The sequence below is a fragment of the Lepidochelys kempii genome, chromosome 3 (assembly GCF_965140285.1).
Source record: "Lepidochelys kempii isolate rLepKem1 chromosome 3, rLepKem1.hap1, whole genome shotgun sequence".
In the NCBI taxonomy this organism is placed as follows: Eukaryota; Metazoa; Chordata; order Testudines; family Cheloniidae; genus Lepidochelys; species Lepidochelys kempii.
The window spans coordinates 28,883,598-28,904,179 of record NC_136382.1 but is presented as its reverse complement, the minus strand read 5'-3'; the positions used below and the strand labels follow the sequence as shown (position 1 = coordinate 28,904,179).

At 43.7% G+C, this 20,582-nt stretch overlaps 1 protein-coding gene across 1 annotated transcript; it reads right to left on the bottom strand.

Annotated features, from left to right (window-relative positions):
- Positions 1-264: 264 nt before the first annotated feature.
- On the bottom strand, positions 265-19,704 carry LOC140908380 (uncharacterized). The gene is made up of 3 exons (XM_078851953.1): positions 19,602-19,704; positions 17,485-18,313; positions 265-442 (listed from the first exon to the last, which is right to left on the bottom strand). The coding sequence occupies exons 2-3, from the start codon at positions 18,279-18,281 to the stop codon at positions 265-267; spliced, it is 975 nt and encodes a 324-aa protein (XP_078708079.1). The 5' UTR covers positions 18,282-18,313; positions 19,602-19,704.
- Between the last annotated feature and the right edge of the window lie 878 nt (positions 19,705-20,582).

The window sequence follows — 20,582 nt, the reverse complement described above, 5'->3', positions numbered from 1 at the left end:
GTCAATAAAATCACAGCCATTAGAAATGGAGTAGTTATCTGCCAGCTATCTGTGAAAATTAATGTATAGTATCAGAGAGTTTATAGGAAATAGCATCTAAATGTGTTAGGGTTCATCCAATTCATTCCATTTTGCTCTGAAAATTGTATTAAACGAAAACTGGAGATTTTGTATAGCTCTCATCTCTGTGCACTCACCACAAATAAATATGCTTGAGATTTTATGATTTACCATAATGTATATAAATATGACTTTTATTAAAAGTTACTGAATTTCTCTCTCATGTATACTTTCACTTATTCCATACTTCTGAGGCTTTAACCAAGCTATAAAATCAGTTTCTTCTGGGGTTAATGTAGCCTCTTTATTTCCTAAATAATCCAAAGCTGAGAGCACTTTTCTGTCAACAGCAAGACTGATTATCAAGCTTCCATAGTAATTCCTTATGGAAGATCAGACATGCACTATAAATGAATATTTTAGACTCTTGAAGAAAATTATAGTGCAACATGCAGATAGCATTGGTAATTATTCCAAAATGCCTTTACCTGCAAAGCAACTAAAACAAGAACCTTAAAATAAAACACATGCATAGGATAATTTGTAACAGTTATAGAGTATTTACCTTGGAAACACTTGCTCATCTGTAATTATCATCTGAAATACCCTAGGTGGTAGTGCATTACCCTAAACTTAAAGCTAAACAAGTGCTGGGGCTCACAGGCATTTGCAAAAGAGATGAGAAATGAATTGGTGATAATGTGAAGAAATCATAATTTATATATCCCATACATAATTTATACATCTCAATGTACAAATGATAACAATAAGTAGGGTGACCAGATGTCCCAATTTTATAGGGACAGTCCCGATTTTTGGGTCTTTTTTTTATATAGGTTCCTATTACCCGCACCCCCTGTCCCGATTTTTCACATTTGCTGTCTGGTCACCCTAACAATAAGAAAATATTACTCTACCTCAGAGTGATCAATAAGGATTTGGTCTTCTGAAGTAGTTTATTTCCTTGTTGGGAGAGAAGTGGGTGGGCACAGACTCAGAATATTCTTTCCTTGTCTATTTTTTATATACAGTCTACACACAGTTCCTGTTATTATTGCTAACAAGAATGGGTTACAGGCATGTAGATCCATTTCAAGGATCCAGCAATGCACAGATATGTTTATAATCTCATTTTGGTGTTGGGCAAGTGTATGCCCATAGTAGCTATGAGGATGGCCCCTTAGGTGATGCCAACCCACATGAGATTGTTTTGAGGGAGACCTGCTTGCTAATTACATTTCAGAAGAACACCTGTCATTGACGCAGCAGGTGTGAGCGTGTGACAGTTATGGTCTAAATTCCTCACTCAAGTGCTTTAAGCAGTGAGCTATTAAGACCAATCTGTGGAGGAATGTATGACCTGGTCCCTGGGATGCAACCTGCACTGTGGGACTGCTGAGCCCTCCCAAACCCACCAAGTTGCCTCTCACACTGTGATGCTGATGTTAAGCTACAAACCTCTGATTGGTTTCAGAGTAGCAGCCGTGTTAGTCTGTATCTACAGAAAGAACAGGAGTACTTGTGGCACCTTAGAGACTAACAAATTTATTTGAGCATAAGCTTTCATGATGGGCACTGCACTTACACAGACATCCACAGGCAGGGATACACCCAATTGTGTTACATGAATCATCTCTCAGCCACTCATGAATCATCAATAGCGAGGCTCTGGCCAATTCCTCTCATTTCTTAAACATAACAAAATGATTTTGAGGAGCAAATTCTGCCTTTGGTTTCAGCCATGCCACTCTTACAAAGGAGAAGAACAAGAAGTCTCTCTTCTAATATGTACTGCAGAAAGGTGTGTAAGAGAAAATTCACAATGAAATCTGGATTTGAGGTTTTTTTGTTTACACTCCATCGAAGTCTTCCATCCCACTTTAGTTGTTACATGGGATGAGTCCATTCAGGGTTAGAATTAGAAACTTCAAATAGGATAAAAGAGATGTTTTTAGGACCTAGCTTGGGTGCTGTAGGTTGGGTGTGAGAATCACTCCTTTGTCGTGTGTGTGTGTGTGTGTGTGTGTGTGTGAGAGAGAGAGAGAGTAATATTAAGTATTAAGTAAAATTAAAGAATGCAGCTGCAAATGGCCATGTTTCTTTGTTTATAATGAATGGAAAGAGGGAGGAAACCTGAAAATGCAGCAAAAAGTGCTTAATGGCCCAATTAGAGCTTGGAAGAGCCTGAAGCCTGCTGGGTCAGGTGAGACTGAGCTCTGTCTCAACACTACTACCCGGTGGTATTATTCCCTTGAAAAGTATAAGGCTTCTACTAGCAGTGGGAGAGCTCAGAAATGTGGCTTGCTTCATCTTTGAAAAGGTATATTCAGATCCTCCAACCGTTTGGCTCTGCTGCATTAGCCTTTCTTCCACCCTGCACTTCCAGAACAACCAGGCTAATTACGAATGCTACCTGCTGAGGAGTAGAGAGTGGACAAGACTCCCTGGTCCATGCTCTCAGTACACCTCGTAATTGAGCAACTATGATTTGGCACTCAGCATCTGAGTAAACACAGCTGGAGAAGTTTTTCTACTTCATGACATGCGAAGAAGCACATAGCACCAACAGAAGAAACTTGAACTTGGTAAAGTGGAAGAATCTGTAGCATACTTTGAGCAAATATGTCTGCCTTCTTTTTATTTTCTAAGTTGACATTGTTACCCACCATCAGTGTTTAAGTGAGCAGATTCCTGGTGGCTCTTTCACATGCCCCATGACTTTTCTTCCCCAAATTATTGAGCAGCTTACATTCCTGAAAATGAGCCATGTAAACTCCATAAATCATAAAACTCACCCCTTTTGCTTACAAACTAAAACCCTGATCTTGCAGGAGCTCCATGCTCTCTTTGTGTGAATCTGAATGCAGTGATAAGCTCCCCAAACCTCTGGGAAGAGACCACATTTAAGCCTAGATCCTACCTTAGGACACAGCTGTACATGAGGAAGTTGCACTGGGAACCACAGGGGGATATCTGGCTGACTCAGACACTATACTGAGCAGAGAACTGGGGTGGATGAAAAATAAGCCCAGTCACTGTGCCACCCTTTGGCAGAGTGCAAGCATGATTTTCCACCTCCTCAGTAGGACCAGATGCACTGGTAAATGATGGGGTGCATAACCACTGTGGGGAGACTACCATAACTCTTGGGGCTGACATCATAGAAACATTGTGCTCAGGGTGTGCATATACCCTGCAATGAGGAGAAAACATACAGGGTGGAAGAGCTCCTTGCATTCTCTCCCCCATTTTACACACCCATGCAGTGTCAGGAACAATTGAACCCAGTGTGTATGGTTGTGTAGCTTTTTCTATTCTATCTGGGGTAATTTGGATTTGGATTCAGCCAAGTAACCTTTTTATTTTAAATAACTCATTAATAATTATATCGTTTGTCAAACATAATGAGGTTTAATTGCACCATTTAAAGCATTGCAGTACTTCAGCTACACTGATTTCAATCCAAATGGCAAGTCTGAGGAAAATACACTTAGAGCAGCATCAAAACTTTCTTTTACTTAATACTTTGAATGATGCTTTCTTTAAAAAGCATTCACTATCTACTGAGATTGTCATGCAAAAGGATGAAATGCTCTGACTTGTATGCAGAAGGTACTTATGATATCTGCAAATCCATGAGCTGATTTTGAAAACTGGATACCACTTATGATTATGAATACAGGATTGAAAAATTAGGTAAACTATGATTCTGAGACCATTTAGACAGATGTGGAATTATATTCAGACCCCTCCATCACAAACTGTAAATGTGACCCCACTAAACAAATTTGCAGTGCCTCTTCCCATGGCTATTTATCCAAAATCATCATCCTACCCCACCCCTTCTTCCATGGTCAATTGGACATATTCATCTATCTTGTAGCAATGCCTACATACACTGGTATTTGACAGAAGAGGCCATAGCTCCCAAGCTCAGCTGCACCCCATGGCCACCTGTTCCTTGGGCTGCAGTTGGAGCTTAGGGTAACAACTGAAAGGCAGTTGCATAGGTGGCTTCAACTAGCTCTTCCTCTGCTCCTGGCAGCAAAGGGAGCCCTTTTGCAGAGAGCACAGGTGTTTAACAGTGTTCCCTGCTTCCTACTGGTTGTGTGCTATGTGCTTTCCCTGATGCATTATCTCCTCTTCTGCAGTCCAATCAGAGCCAAGGAAGACAGGAAACTCTTGGACCCAGATGCATCTTTTGTGGCAACAGACACTCCCTAAGTACAGGTGAAACTTTGGAATAGGATCCTGTGTATACATTCAGGCACTTAAGCCAAGTAAATGCTGTAGCCAGACATACCCCTCCCCCCCATTTGCTCTTTCGAGTGCAGTCTGTACAGTTTTCTGTTATGCTGTTACAAAACCAGCATTGGGGAAGGATAGCTCAGTGGTTTGAACATTGGCCTGCTAAACCTAGGGTTGTGAGTTCAATCCTTGAGGGGGGCATTTAGGGCTCTGGGGCAAAAATTGGGGATTGGTCCTGTTTTGAGCAAGGGGTTGGACTTAAATGATCACCTGAGGTCCCTTCCAATCCTGATATTCTATGAACCACAAGCAGTGGAAAGAGTTAGATGCTTGCTTAAAGCTGCATTGCTCTATATTACCAATAGTATTCCTGCTTATGAATATGTAAACAATTAATGTAAGGAATGAGTGAGATACTGTGTGTGTGTGAGAAAAACCAATCACAAGGTTTGAACTGAAATATTACCATGTAAGGATAATCAAGGTGTATATGGGACTGTATATAAACCTGCAGCCAGAGAGAGATGTAACCCACAACACCAAGAACTTGGGACTGGACCAGAAGCAGCAGAGCCCTCCTGCAGATGAGAAGGGACTTCGGGGACCCTCATCACCTCACGGCCGATCTCTGAGCAGCTGTTGCCTGGTCAGCCTCAGCCACCTGCAAAATCGAAACCAACACCTGCACCTGCAGCCTGTCAACATGAATGAGTTGTGTGTATGAGTATAATTGTGCAAATAAGGGAAGCAATCAATCAACCCTCAGTGCTGCTCTAGTTCGACCTTTATCTGTGGTTATTTCTTGGCTGGTTCCAAGGGGAATGGGTAACAAATGCCAGTAGAATTAAGCATAGCATAACATAGCACCAAAACATCATCTATATGCAATTATTCCTATTATAAAATATTTAGAATAGTTCCTTGAGATCATCAGCCAGGTGGCCTAATACTGGCCAATAACTGAGCATCAGAAATGTAAAAAACATATGTAATTTAATTACAGAAAAAGAGGCAATGCTAAGTTATGCTAAGCTCTTTGTTAACCCCACAACAATCTTTGGTTTGTTTTAAAGTCCAGTGCAAACAAAGCTTGACCATATATTGTTAAATTACAGGTACCTCCAGCAGTGTTGAGATATATTTTACCACTCACCTTGCCCCTCATTCACTCCAAAATTATATACACTCTGTGAAAAATTTTCAGCTCTGCATTGGGCATTCTAGAATTTAGGGTTAAAGTAATTCTAAAATAGAACTGTGACATGATTTCTAAAATCACAGGTAGGATAGTTGAATATAATTATATTGAGTCAGAATTTTATTACAAGTGCCATAAACTCATGCTAACATGAAATAGTTATGAACTAAAGCTAGGAAAAACTCTGCAGTTCTACTTAGCAAGAGGTTTAAGTGTTTTCAGTCCACTTTGGTCTTCTTTGGTTTCAGTCCATGTAAATGCTTACTCCTGTACAGCTTCAGGTGCTAACAAACCTCAAATGTCACTGTGACGGCAGCAAGTTTTATGGAGATCCATGCAAAAGTCACATAATGCTGCTATGAAATCATAGATCATCTTTGGCTCTCATGAAATTGGCCTCAGGTTCCCCTAGATGGTTTGCAAAGCTTCTGAGGAACTTATTCTGAGTTTTGAAATTTTAATGATACCTGAAAACAAGCAAGTTTCATGTGGACTGTGGGGTGTTCTGATGTAGGTGTCCCTCAATTTCTCTTGTTGTAGCCATTTCAACTTAATTAAATAACTGAATATTAACTTTGGTAGAGTCAGAATCACTCTAAAGTTCAATAGTTAGGGCCCTCACTTGAGAGGTGATGAACACCTATTCAAATCACTTTGTCTCCTCCTCATCAGGCAGAGGGGAAATTGAACTGGGGTTTCCAACATCCCAGGTGAGTACCCTAACAATTTAGCTAAATGTTATAAGAGAGGCCTCCTTTGTGCCCCAATTCTGTGTGGAATTAGGAATGCTCAGAATATGCCTACTGGATTGGGCCCCTCAGGCAAGCTAGGTTAGGGAAACATCTGTTCCCCTAAATTTTTGGACTGGGCTGGGTCTTATGCAAGGTACAGATACCTGGCTGCCTTCCTGAGGCTTCAGTGTGCATGCTCAGAAGCAGAAACATAGGAACTTTTAAAGCACAAAGTTACGTACCAAGTGAATGTAGGCACCTACAAGGTCCAGCAGCAGCAGCCGAGCAGGGGGGGCTGTGGAAATGAGCAGTAGTGTCTAAAGCTGGGACTTAGGCACCTAAATCCCTTTGTGAATCTGACCCAGAGTCCTTATGGGCTCAGACTGCAGGAGAGGGGCTCATCAGAGCAGCAGCAACACTAGCCTCCCCAAGGGAGAAGGGGGCAGGATCACAGCCCTGTTACCTTTCTGTACATTGTTGGAGACTGCAATGGACAGTACTGCTGAACTCTCCATTCAGATCTATTACATCAGTTTCTTAACTTGAGCAACAAGTCTTGGCATGAAGCTGTAGTTTTATATCCCAAACAGGGCAACTAGAAAAGCTGTGGCATAGCACTGATGCTCTAAACCTGTATCCTCAAGCATAATTGTGGGGGAGGAAAAATGAACACAGTAGTAGGAGTTTTCTCAGTAAAGAGAGAAAAGTACAGAGCAGCATATGTCTAACAAAACCATTGGAAGGGAAAAACCTCATGCTTCAGGGCTTAAGCCACTCTCTACCTATTAGAGATCTGAATAACACCTAATGTGAAGGGCGTATTTTCCCACATACCTTGATTCTATTCCACTATGGCAAATCCTGTGTTTCTACAAGAACAGGGGGAAAAAAGCAGTGCTTTCGTTGCCTCCGTTCCATGGTGGCTAAGAAACAAGGACAGTTCCCCAAGGAAAAAAGAAAAGGAGTACTTGTGGCACCTTAGAGACTAACCAATTTATTTGAGCATGAGCTTTCGTGAGCTACAGCTCACTTCATCGGATGCATACTGTGGAAAATACAGCAGATGTTTGTTTTTATACACACAAATCATGAAAAAATGGGTGTTTATCACTACAAAAGGTTTTCTCTCCCCCCACCCCACTCTCCTGCTGGTAATAGCTTATCTAAAGTGATCACTCTCCTTACAATGTGTATGATAATCAAGGTGGGCCATTTCCAGCACAAATCCAGGGTTTAACAAGAATGTCTGAGGAAGGGGGGGGGGTTTAGGAAAACAAGGGGAAATAGGTTATCTTGCATAATGACTTAGCCACTTCCAGTCTCTATTCAAGCCTAAGTTAATTGTATCCAATTTGCAAATGAATTCCAATTCAGCAGTCTCTTGCTGGAGTCTAGATTTGAAGTTTTTCTGTTGTAATATCGCAACTTTCATGTCTGTAATCACGTGACCAGAGAGATTGAAGTGTTCTCCGACTGGTTTATGAATGTTATAATTCTTGACATCTGATTTGTGTCCATTTATTCTTTTACGTAGAGACTGTCCAGTTTGACCAATGTACATGGCAGAGGGGCATTGCTGGCACATGATGGCATATATCACATTGGTAGATGTGCAGGTGAACGAGCCTCTGATAGTGTGGCTGATATTATTAGGCCCTGTGATGGTGTCCCCTGAATAGATATGTGGGCACAGTTGACAACGGGCTTTGTTGCAAGGATAAGTTCCTGGGTTAGTGGTTCTGTTGTGTGGTGTGTAGTTGCTCGTGAGTATTCGATGTTTATTGGGGTGAACTTCCAGCAAGCATGATTCCAGTTTCCTTCCTTAGTATCCTCCTTCCCAGCTCTGACACCACAGAGCCTTACACCTGTGTTCCTGTTCCCATTCCTGCCCTTAGCCAAACATGATTCCAATTTCCTTACCTCCATTCTCTGTTCCCATTTCCCCTCTTTAGCAAAACATGATTCCAATTTCCCCACCCCATTCCCTGTTCCCATCTTCCCCACCCACACACCCACCCCCTCACTTCCTGATTGACTGCAGATTATTTAGTAAAACTTGAGTTCAGTTTAGCTATACCTTAACCAATCATTTTCCTGAAATTTAACTAACCAATCCTAACATATTGTAACATGATTATGTAACAAATTATATCCCACCACCTTAATTAGTTTACCCCCAGCAAAATTAATTATACAGCAGACAGGAACAATCACAGAACCAGACAGAGATTATACAGACAAACAATAGCAAAGTGGGAACTATAATGACAAAACAATACAGAAGTGAGGATTTCACATCCCAGCTATTGATAAGTGAGTTCTTGCCAGACAGGATGCTATCAAACTAAGTTTCCTTTTACATTTTCTAGGCACTTCCCTTTCTCTGGAGGTGATAGGCATTATCAGGACAAGACTGTATTCCTAACAGCCCAATAGCACCTTCTTTCAATGTGACTAGTTTGGAATGTGAGGATGTGACTGGTTGTTTCCCAGTTTATGGCTGCCTCTGTTGCTTAGCCAAAGGCCTTAATCTAAGAACAGGGCCTCAGACTGTCACAGTAAGAGAAGGACCTTACACTGGCAGACAGTGATTTTGATTCTTTCTTTTATACCTCTAGAACTAGCCAAGTGATACGAATACACCTAAATTCTTAAAGTACAAGCCTTTGCATACAGGCCTGAATATCTATATCCTAACACTCCATCCCTTTTTTTCCCCTTTTTTGAGAGATTTAATGATTAAATAAAACCTAGTTATATAAATGTAACTGTATGTGCAACTCTGTGCAGTCACATTGGATGGAAGCTTGGTAATTATATTATCCAAGGGGGTCAGATAGAGTGGCTACTATCACCACTATGCTTCTGTCCCCAGAAGCCTGTACAGCTATTCTGAGGGAAAATGGGCCCTTTTCCCACAAAAATGGTCTATGAGGGACTGCTGCAGGCAGCAGGCGGAGAGAGAATCTGATCAAAATGATTTGACTATTGGGTAACGTAATCAAAATCACTAAAGGATGTAAGGGGTTTCTATTGGAACTTAACTTGGCTGCCCCTGGTTGTGTCTAGTTGTACAAGATGGAAGTGTAATCGGGGTACAGTTGTGTAAAAGAGTAATCATCACAGTGCAAGGGATGTTAGGCAAAAGAGAATTTTGAGTGTGTGCACAGGTAAAAGAAAAGAAAAAAGGGAGGAATGATGGGAACACTGAGTCTTGGGGTGGCTCTGGGGGATCAGATTGTTGCTTTGGTGGGTGTGCATGAAAACTCTGTGGGCATGGGGGAGGCAGTTACACCTTGTGTAAAATTAATATGGCTAATATAATGTTATGGAGGTTAAACTATACAGAAGGAATGTGCATTTTCCTAGGACGTGTGCAGTGTATATTGGAGAAGGGGTAAAAGAAATGCAAATAAAACATGGTACTTAATTACAACCCTATTAGGCTCCAAAAGGGGCCACAATAGCTTGTGCTTTCTTTTTCAGATCTGTGTGTGTTTTGGAGCAGGAGATGAAAGTGGAAAGTAATCAGAACTCTGGTGGAAGTAAAATGTTTCCCTTTTAAGACAGTGTCTGAGCTGCTAACAGCTTTGGATCCAGAAACAAGCTAGTAAGCCTCTGTGTGTAAATGCAAATTACTTAGCGGATGGGCACAAAGGAGCTGCAAATAATGAATACATATGATCAGCAAACAAGCTACTAGAAGACTCAGATTATGGCCCTCCAGGAAAGGGAGGTGAAAAAACAAGTCAAGCCTGAAAATAAGGGGGACAGGTTAACCTTAAGGGGTGTGTGTGGGGGTGGGGGAGGGATGGGAACAGGGAATGAGGGGTAAGGAAATTGGAATCATGTTTTGCTAAAGGGGGAAATGGGAACAGTGAATGGGAGTGGGGAAATTGGAATCATGTTTGGCTAAGGGCAGGAATGGGAACAGGGACACAGGTGTAAGGCTCTGTGGTGTCAGAGCTGGGAAGGAGGATACTAAGGAAGGAAACTGGAATCATGCTTGCTGGAAGTTCACCCCAATAAACATTGAATTGTTTGCATCTTTGGACTTTGGGTATTGTTGCTCTCTGTTCATGCGAGAAGGACCAGGGAAGTAAGTGGGTGAAGGAATAAGCCCCCTAACATCTTGGTGCCGTGTCTTCCCCAAGGAAGTAGCTATGTATTTGGAAGTTAATTGAGACCACTGTTAAATTGCACAACCATTCTTCAGCCAGAAAGTGGGATGGGGGAAGATGCTGTACCCCATTTGTTCAGTTCTCCTGGGAAAAAGGATGACACTTTGCAGTAAGGTTTTCTGCAAAAGCCAAACACCAGGGGACAAATAGGAAAGTGAGCGATAAAATCTATCAACGAGCCTCATCGCACACAACAGGTAAATGGCTTTCTTATTAGACAAACAACAATATTAATAAAATACAAGGGGATGCAGAGCACTTGCTCATATGCTGAGCCTCAAGCCATCAGGAGTCAATGGCTGTGGTGATTATATCAATAGAATCTGTTATAATGTTCCCTTCAGCACCCGCTCCTGACTAGCTGACTTTAATAATCATAAGCTACAGGACACTGTATCCGTAAATAACTATTACTATTGATCATTATCTCTGTAAATACATATGTATTTAATGAAAAGCTCCTCTGGGGCAGGAGTGCAAGAAGTCAGCTACTCTCTCCTGCCTCATAGAGATTTTTTCTTTGGTAGAATGCATTGTGAAAATTCTAGGTAGTGCAAAAGGCAATTCATTGTCTCTGTTCTTTCAATAATATACATCTTCTGTATGCGATAGGTTAAAGTTATTACATTATCACATAAACAACATGACAACTTTTGCATTCTCAGCACAGCAGGGTGAAGCATTAGTTATAAAACACACAACCACATTAGACATGCCTGCTTTTTAACTTTGTTACAAACTGGAAACCCTTCCTGGTCCCTGCAAATGAAGCAGGGTCCAAACTGTCAAGCATAGCTAGGCTGATTTATGGTTCAGACCCAAACTAAATTTGAGCCTAACCAGAAACCTCACGCCCAAACACCTCCAAAGTTTAGGGAATTTTTGGATCAGGATTCAAATCCAGATCTGAAATCCACTGCTTATTTTCAACTGCTTTGAAGGGGCAACAAGGTTGCCAGATTCCAGCTGGGGGCTCCCCCACACCACTGCTAATATTAATAAAGATCATTTGGAATGTGTGAATACATCTAGGAGCATTGTTAAATAATGAGCTCCACAAAACAGGATCTCCAGGTGAATTTATATTTTACGGACTTCTTCTGCAGCAAGCTGTTATACCCCTTCTTGGAAAATAGCCAGAATTTGAATTAGATTATCTGTAGTGATTCATAGGATGTATCTGGGAGTGGTGGTGTGAAAATGATCAGTACTGAAAGGTGAGTCCTAAAATCATACTGTTTGAGAACATAAAGAGTCATAGCTGCCTTTCTCATCTTAAGAACTTTGTACACTGAAAATTTATTGTTCAAAAGGTGTCATTACTTATGACTTTCATAATACAGAGCCATAGGCTGAAGCCCATTTCGTCCCTCCTGTGCTCTCCTCTATTTCCATAAGTGGAGGGGAGCCTTTGCCTGTGGCTACTAGACAGGGCCCTGAATGGAGACTGCTCCTACCTTTCCACCCTTCCCCCTTGGCCCTAAGCCTGGTCTACACTAGAGAAAATAAACCATTCTACGACCCCAGTGCATTTGTAAATAGTTTGTGCCAGCATAAGTCCCTTCACCACCAATGGGTTTCTAAATGGCCTCATAACTGAATGGAGCAGACTACCATCCCACAGGTTTAGATACCACTTACAGCTTAAGAGGTTCAGTCTCAACTGGTTTAGTGCCAGGGTGTGGATGCTGAGATGCTGAAGTGGCTCAGTTAGCCCTCCCACTACTCTCCCACAGAGTATGGGTAGCGAAACCAACCAGGAAACACTGCATCAAGAGCCAGGAATTGCTTGATGCACCCCAGAAAGGGATGACAACTGAAAATTGGTTTAGCGGAGCACTAGAGTGGAGATGAGACAAATATTAAACCAATTCAGAATGGCTAGTGTCATGTCATTGACCCATTTGTGCATAAACCAATTCAATATAACCAGCTCAATTCTCTAGTGTAGACAAGGTCCTACAAGGCTCTTTGCAGTGGGTCTCCAGCCCTTGCCCTGGGAGGGAGCAGGGTAAAAAGGGGCTGTGAGTTTCCTCTAGATTCTTACTCCTCCTAAGCTTGCAGTGGAAAGTAACTGGTGCTATCAAATTCCTTAGCGCAGCTGTGGTTGTGCGAGTTCCTGCAAGAGTTCTGCTGTCCCGATGCCAGCAGGAACTCAGAGCCAGCCTGCAATGCAATGTAATGCCACACAAATTCTATTTTTATTTGATTCCCATCACAGTAGTTTCATGAATGTGATACACTCAAGACCCCTGTCACGGTTCCTCCCCCACTCTGAACTCTAGGGTACAGATGTGGGGACCTGCATGAAAAACCTCCTAAGCTTATCTTTACCAGCTTAGGTCAAAACTTCCCCAAGGTAACAAATATTACCCCCGTTATCCTTGGAATGGCCGCTACCACCACCAAACTAATACTGGTTACTGGGGAAGAGCTGTTTGGACGCGTCCTTCCCCCCAAAATACTTCACAAAACCTTGCACCCCACTTCCTGGACAAGGTTTGGTAAAAAGCCTCACCAATTTGCATAGGTGACCACAGACCCAGACCCTTGGATCTTAAGAACAATGAACAATCCTCCCAACACTTGCACCCCCCCTTTCCTGGGAAATGTTGGATAAAAAGCCTCACCAATTTGCATAGGTGATCACAAACCCAAACCCTTGGATCTGAGAACAATGAAAAAGCATTCAGTGTTTTACAAGAAGACTTTTAATAAAAAATAGAAGTAAATAGAAATAAAGAAATCCCCCCTGTAAAATCAGGATGGTATATATCTTACAGGGTAATTAGATTAAAAAAACATAGAGAACCCCTCTAGGCAAAACCTTAAGTTACAAAAAAGATACACAGACAGAAATAGTTATTCTATTCAGCACAATTCTTTTCTCAGCCATTTAAAGAAATCATAATCTAACACATACCTAGCTAGATTACTTACTAAAAGTTCTAAGGCTCCATTCCTGTTCTGTCCCTGGCCAAGACGACTACAGACAGACACACAAACCCTTTGTTTCTCTCCCTCCTCCCAGCTTTTGAAAGTATCTTGTCTCCTCATTGGTCATTTTGGTCAGGTGCCAGCGAGGTTACCTTTAGCTTCTTAACCCTTTACAGGTGAGAGGAGCTTTCCCCTGGCCAGGAGGGATTTCAAAGGGGTTTACCCTTCCCTTTATATTTATGACACGCCCCCCAAATCTCAGCTAGGGTGAAACACTGGCTGGGATTTCTTCCTGGAGCTCTAGGAAAACAGAGTTAATAAGACACATGCATCTCTAAATATACTACCAAGTACATAAAGACTAACAATATTTTCCACATCTCAAGGACGATTTTAACCAGTTGATTCTGGGAAACTTTCACGGGAGAGTGCATCAGCCACTTTGTTAGAAGCTCCTGAGATGTGTTGGATGTTGAAATCAAAATCTTGGAGAGCTAAACTCCACCGAAGAAGTTTTCTGTTAGTTTCTTTGACGGTGTGAAGCCACTTTAGTGCAGCATGGTCGGTTTGCAGGTGGAAACGCCGTCCCCAAACATATGGGCGTAGCTTTTCCAGAGCGTAGACAATGGCATAACATTCTTTTTCAGTGACTGACCAGTTGCTTTCCCTCTCAGACAGTTTTTTGCTGAGAAACACTACAGGGTGGAATTCTTGATCAGGTCCTTTCTGCATTAAAACTGCTCCCACACCACGCTCGGATGCATCTGTGGTTACTAGGAACGGTTTGTCAAAGTCTGGGGCCCTTAGTACAGGGTCAGACATGAGTGTCGCTTTAAGCTTGTTAAAGGCCTTCTGACACCTTCCGGTCCACTGAACAGCATTTGGCTGTTTCTTTTTGGTTAGGTCTGTCAGTGGGGCAGCGATTTGGCTGTAGTGCGGTACAAATCGTCTGTAATAACCGGCCAAGCCTAAGAAGGATTGAACCTGTTTCTTTGACTTTGGGACAGGCCACTTTTGGATAGCATCCACTTTGGCCTGTAGGGGGCTGATAGTTCCTTGACCCACCTGGTGTCCAAGGTAAGTCACTCTGTTTAGGCCTATTTGACACTTCTTAGCCTTAACAGTTAGTCCTGCCTCCCTTATGCGCTCAAGGACTTTTTGTAGATGTTCCAGGTGGTCTGCCCAGGAATCCGAAAATATGGCCACATCGTCAAGGTAGGCGACTGCATATTCTCCTAATCCCGCTAGGAGACCATCTACAAGTCTTTGGAAAGTGGCGGGTGCATTTCGCAGCCCGAAAGGGAGTACATTAAATTCATACAGCCCGAGATGTGTGATGAAGGCTGACCTTTCCTTGGCAGATTCATCTAGCGGTACCTGCCAGTACCCCTTGGTTAAGTCCAAGGTAGAGATGAACTGGGCCCTTCCCAGTTTCTCTAATAGTTCATCTGTGCGTGGCATGGGATAGTTGTCTGGGCGAGTTACAGCATTTAGCTTACGGTAGTCCACGCAAAAACGTATTTCCCCATCTGGTTTGGGAACTAGAACCACTGGAGATGCCCATGCACTTTCAGAGGGGCGGATTACACCCATCTGTAACATATCCTGGATCTCCCGTTCTATAGCAGTTTTAGCTTGAGGAGACACCCGGTAAGGGTGGACCCTAATTGGGTGAGCATTACCTGTGTCAATGGAGTGGTATGCCCGTTCAGTCAGTCCTGGGGTGGCTGAGAACGTTGGCGCGTAGCTAGTGCACAGCTCCTGGATCTGCTGTCGCTGCATACGCCCAAGGGTCATGGAGAGGTTCACCTCTTCCACACCACCAGCACATTTCCCTTCGTAGTAAACACCTTCAGGCCACTCAGCGTCCTCTCCTCCCTGGGCTGTAAACTGACAAACCTTTAATTCTCTGGAATAAAAGGGCTTTAGAGAATTAATATGGTACACCTTAGGCTTTCGGTTGGAGGTGGGGAATGCTATGAGATAATTAACAGCTCCCAGGCGCTCCTGGACCACGAATGGCCCTTCCCACGATGCTTCCATTTTATGGGCCTGGAGCGCCTTTAAGACCATGACCTGGTCTCCTACTTTGAAGGAACGCTCTCTGGCATGTTTATCATACCAGGCTTTTTGTTCTTTTTGAGCATCCTGTAAGTTTTCTCTAGCAAGGGCTAAAGAGGTTCGGAGGGTGTTTTGTAGGTTGGTTACAAAGTCCAGAATGTTAGTTCCTGGAGAAGGTGTAAATCCCTCCCATTGCTGCTTCACCAACTGCAATGGCCCCTTAACCTCACGGCCATATACAAGTTCAAATGGGGAAAACCCTAAACTGGGATGTGGTACAGCTCTGTAGGCAAAGAGCAACTGCTGCAATACTAGGTCCCAATCATTGGAGTGCTCATTTACGAATTTACGTATCATGGCCCCCAAAGTTCCATTAAACTTCTCCACCATGCCATTTGTTTGATGATGGTAAGGAGTGGCAACCAAGTGATTTACCCCATGAGCTTCCCAAAGGTTTTTCATAGTTCCTGCCAGGAAATTAGTCCCTGCATCTGTGAGGATGTCGGAGGGCCAACCTACCCTGGCAAAAATGTCTGCTAGTGCCTGGCACACACTTTTAGCCCTGGTGTTGCTTAGAGCTACTGCTTCCGGCCATCGGGTGGCAAAATCCATGAAAGTCAGTATGTACTGCTTTCCTCTGGGTGTCTTTTTCGGAAAAGGACCCAGAATATCCACAGCTACTCGCTGAAATGGAACTTCAATGATGGGGAGTGGCTGGAGAGGAGCTTTGACCTGGTCTTGGGGTTTTCCCACTCTTTGGCACACCTCACAAGACTGGACATAGGTAGAAACATCCTTGCCCATTCCCTCCCAGTGGAATGACCCCCCCAAACGGTCTTTGGTCCTGTTCACCCCAGCATGGCCACTAGGGTGATCATGGGCTAAGCTCAAGAGCTTGGCCCGGTATTTAGTTGGAACTACCAACTGTCTCTGAGGATGCCAGTCTTCCTGGTGTCCCCCAGAAAGAGTTTCCTTGTATAAAAGTCCTCTTTCTACAACAAACCTGGATCGATTAGAAGAGCTGAGAGGCGGTGGGTTGCTCCGTGCCGCCGTCCAAGCTCTCTGGAGGCTTTCATCTGCTTCCTGTTCGGTCTGGAACTGTTCCCTTGATCCTGGAGACATCAGTTCCTCATGGGATTGTGGACCTAGGCTTGGTCCCTCTGGAAGCGATATAGGGGATGGAGCTGTTTCTGTTGACTGTGAACCGCTCTCCGCTGGTGCACTATGTTGGGATTCAGGCTCCGGCTGAGCCTCTTGTGTAGGGTTATCGGCTGTTGCCAGTTCAGGTTCGGTGGGGCCCTCTGGTGTTGAGGTTGCAAGTACTGGATTCAGTGCTGACACGGGGTCTGGTGTTGGTTGTTCGGCTGGTTCCGGTTCTGGGACTGGTTCCGTCTGGGTCTCTGGGACTGGATCCACTACTGCTGTTGCAGACATTGGCCTGGGGTCCAGGTCCATCACCTCTGACTGGGTCCTGATAGAAGTTTCCGGAACAGAGCTAGGCCTCACGGCTTGTTTAGCCTGGTTGCGGGTGACCATTCCCACCCTCTTGGCCTGCTTCACATGATTGGCCAAGTCTTCCCCCAACAGCATGGGGATGGGATAATCATCATAGACTGCAAAAGTCCACATTCCTGACCAGCCCTTGTACTGGACAGGCAACTTGGCTGTAGGCAAATTGAAAGAGTTGGACTTGAAGGGTTGAATCGTCACTTGGATCTCTGGGTTGATTAAATTGGGGTCCACTAAGGAAGCATGGATAGCTGACACTTGTGCTCCGGTGTCCCTCCACGCGGTGACCTTCTTCCCGCCCACACTCACAGTTTCCCTCCGCTCCAAGGGTATCTGGGAGGTATCTGGGCCTGTGGACCTCTGGTGTGATTCCGGTGCAATGAACTGTAATCTGTTGGGGTTCTTGGGGCAGTTGGCCTTTACATGCCCCAGCTCGTTACACTTAAAACATCGTCCAGCTGACGGGTCACTGGGACGAGGAGGGTTGCTGGAGAACGGGGTGGTGGGACGATAAGGGGTCTGGAGGGTTCTTTGGGAGGTAGGTGGGGCTTTGGGCGGCCCCCGGTAATAGGGTGTGGTCTGGGGTGGTCCCTTCTGGTCTCCGCTCCAACTGCGACCAGTTTTCTTCTTCTCTGCCACCTCCACCCATCTGGCTCCAATCTCTCCTGCCTCGATTACAGTTTTGGGTTTCCCATCTAGGATGTATCTTTCTATTTCCTCAGGAACACCCTCTAAGAATTGTTCCATTTGCATTAGGAAGGGCAAATTTACTGGAGATTCAACACTTGCTCCTGATATCCAGGCATCCCAATGTTTCACAATGTGGTAGGCATGTCGGGTAAATGACATGTCTGGTTTCCACCTTAGGGCTCGGAACCTCCGACGAGACTGCTCGGGTGTTATCCCCATTCTGACTCTCGCCTTGGATTTAAACAGTTCATACTTGTTCATGTGTTCTCTAGGCATTTCAGCTGCCACCTCAGCTAAGGGTCCACTGAGCTGCGGCCTCAGCTCTACCATGTATTGGTCAGTAGAGATGTTGTACCCAAGGCAGGCCCTTTCGAAGTTTTCTAAGAAGGCCTCGGTATCATCACCTGCCTTGTAGGTGGGGAACTTTCTGGGATGGGAAGTGGTACCTGGAGAAGGATTGTTAGGGTTTGTTGGTATGTTCTGCTGGGCCTTTATTCTCTCCATCTCCTCCACATGCTTCCTCGCCTCCATTTCCCTCTTGTGGGCAGCCTCCTGTACCTCCTTCTCCAGCCGCATGAGTTCTATCTGTCTTTCATGTTCCCTTTGTTTTTCCTCAGCCTGAAATTTGGCTAATTCCAGCTGTAGTCGAGCCGAGGATTTGGCCATTCTAACCTCTCTGTTTTTAACTAACTTTACACCTGAGGTTTAGAAATAAACAAACAAAACTTGGCTGTAAAATTTTGCTGTGCTGGAATAGAATACCTATTCTCTGATAGTGATTGTCAGCCTACAGAAAAAGACAATTCCCTTGTCTCTGCTCTGGGCCCAAATTAAAGCAAAAAACCTCCAACTACTTGGAAACCTGCTTACCCAGCCCAACGAAGAAAAAAAAAAATTTCTTTTCAAACCTGTGCTCCTTGTAAAACAAAAAAAAAAATCAAAATCCTAAAAAAAACCCTGCCACTTTTGTCTCCAGGCAAATGGGTAGAGTACACACCCCCTATTTACTTTTAGGAAGAAAAGAAAAAAAAAAAAAAAAAAACCTCTGGGTTGGAAGACTGTGAATTTCCCTGCAGGAGTTAAGTACCCTGCCTCCAGGCAAATGAAACCTGCAATTCACAAGATAATCCCCTTTTGTCTCTGCTTGGCCACAAAGCAGAGAGAAACCAAGCTGCTTTCAGTTTCAAAGCTGCCTTCTGGACTTCCTACAAATTCCTTTTTAAAATCTGTATTTCTAGTTCAAAAAATCTCAACTGGATCTCAAAATGATTTCAGGTTAATCCCACCGCTGCGCCACCATGTCACGGTTCCTCCCCCACTCTGAACTCTAGGGTACAGATGTGGGGACCTGCATGAAAAACCTCCTAAGCTTATCTTTACCAGCTTAGGTCAAAACTTCCCCAAGGTAACAAATATTACCCCCGTTATCCTTGGAATGGCCGCTACCACCACCAAACTAATACTGGTTACTGGGGAAGAGCTGTTTGGACGCGTCCTTCCCCCCAAAATACTTCACAAAACCTTGCACCCCACTTCCTGGACAAGGTTTGGTAAAAAGCCTCACCAATTTGCATAGGTGACCACAGACCCAGACCCTTGGATCTTAAGAACAATGAACAATCCTCCCAACACTTGCACCCCCCCTTTCCTGGGAAATGTTGGATAAAAAGCCTCACCAATTTGCATAGGTGATCACAAACCCAAACCCTTGGATCTGAGAACAATGAAAAAGCATTCAGTGTTTTACAAGAAGACTTTTAATAAAAAATAGAAGTAAATAGAAATAAAGAAATCCCCCCTGTAAAATCAGGATGGTATATATCTTACAGGGTAATTAGATTAAAAAAACATAGAGAACCCCTCTAGGCAAAACCTTAAGTTACAAAAAAGATACACAGACAGAAATAGTTATTCTATTCAGCACAATTCTTTTCTCAGCCATTTAAAGAAATCATAATCTAACACATACCTAGCTAGATTACTTACTAAAAGTTCTAAGGCTCCATTCCTGTTCTGTCCCTGGCCAAGACGACTACAGACAGACACACAAACCCTTTGTTTCTCTCCCTCCTCCCAGCTTTTGAAAGTATCTTGTCTCCTCATTGGTCATTTTGGTCAGGTGCCAGCGAGGTTACCTTTAGCTTCTTAACCCTTTACAGGTGAGAGGAGCTTTCCCCTGGCCAGGAGGGATTTCAAAGGGGTTTACCCTTCCCTTTATATTTATGACAACCCCTATGGTGTAGTGAAATATAATCTCATTATACAGATGAGGAACAATTCCGATTAGATGACTTACCCACGATCACACAGGAAGTTTGTGGCAGATCTGGGAATTGTGTCCTCATTTCCTAAATCCCAATCCAGTACTTTAACCACAAGTCTTCCTTCCTCCCCTGTTTTTAACAGAACCCAAAACAGTTGTGGGTTAAGGGTGGAACCCCAACAAAAGAATTACAAAGGAAATGCAAATAAAAACTCAGGAAATTTCCACTCCCTGAGACAGAAGCAAAGGCTCTTGATTGATGAGAATGGGGGGTGTTGTCTGAGTAGGGATTGTGTGTACCCTTGTATTCCCTTGATCTGTGCATGGTGTGGGTAGTCCTATCTAATACATCCTGTGTGGAAGAAGAGGGGGAGATCAATTGCCTTCCCCCAAATCTCCTGGACGGCTGCCTGCAAGTCTAGGAACGTGCACAATGAAAGGAAAGACCAGGAGACATCATTCCCCTGCTGTTACCTTACTGGAGCCCCCTGTATGATGGGGAATCCCTCTTTATGGAATGTCCCAGGTAGAGCTGCAGCTAGTCAAAGCCATGACTAAGTGGAAGCCAAGAGTACAGCTCTTCTGAAACCATGGCAAGGAGCTGTCACCAGGACACCAGAGATGCCATGCAGATTCCTCTGGCTTCTTTTGATCCCAGTGTTCCATGAAGTTTGTGGACTGGATCCATGGACTGATATGGTTAA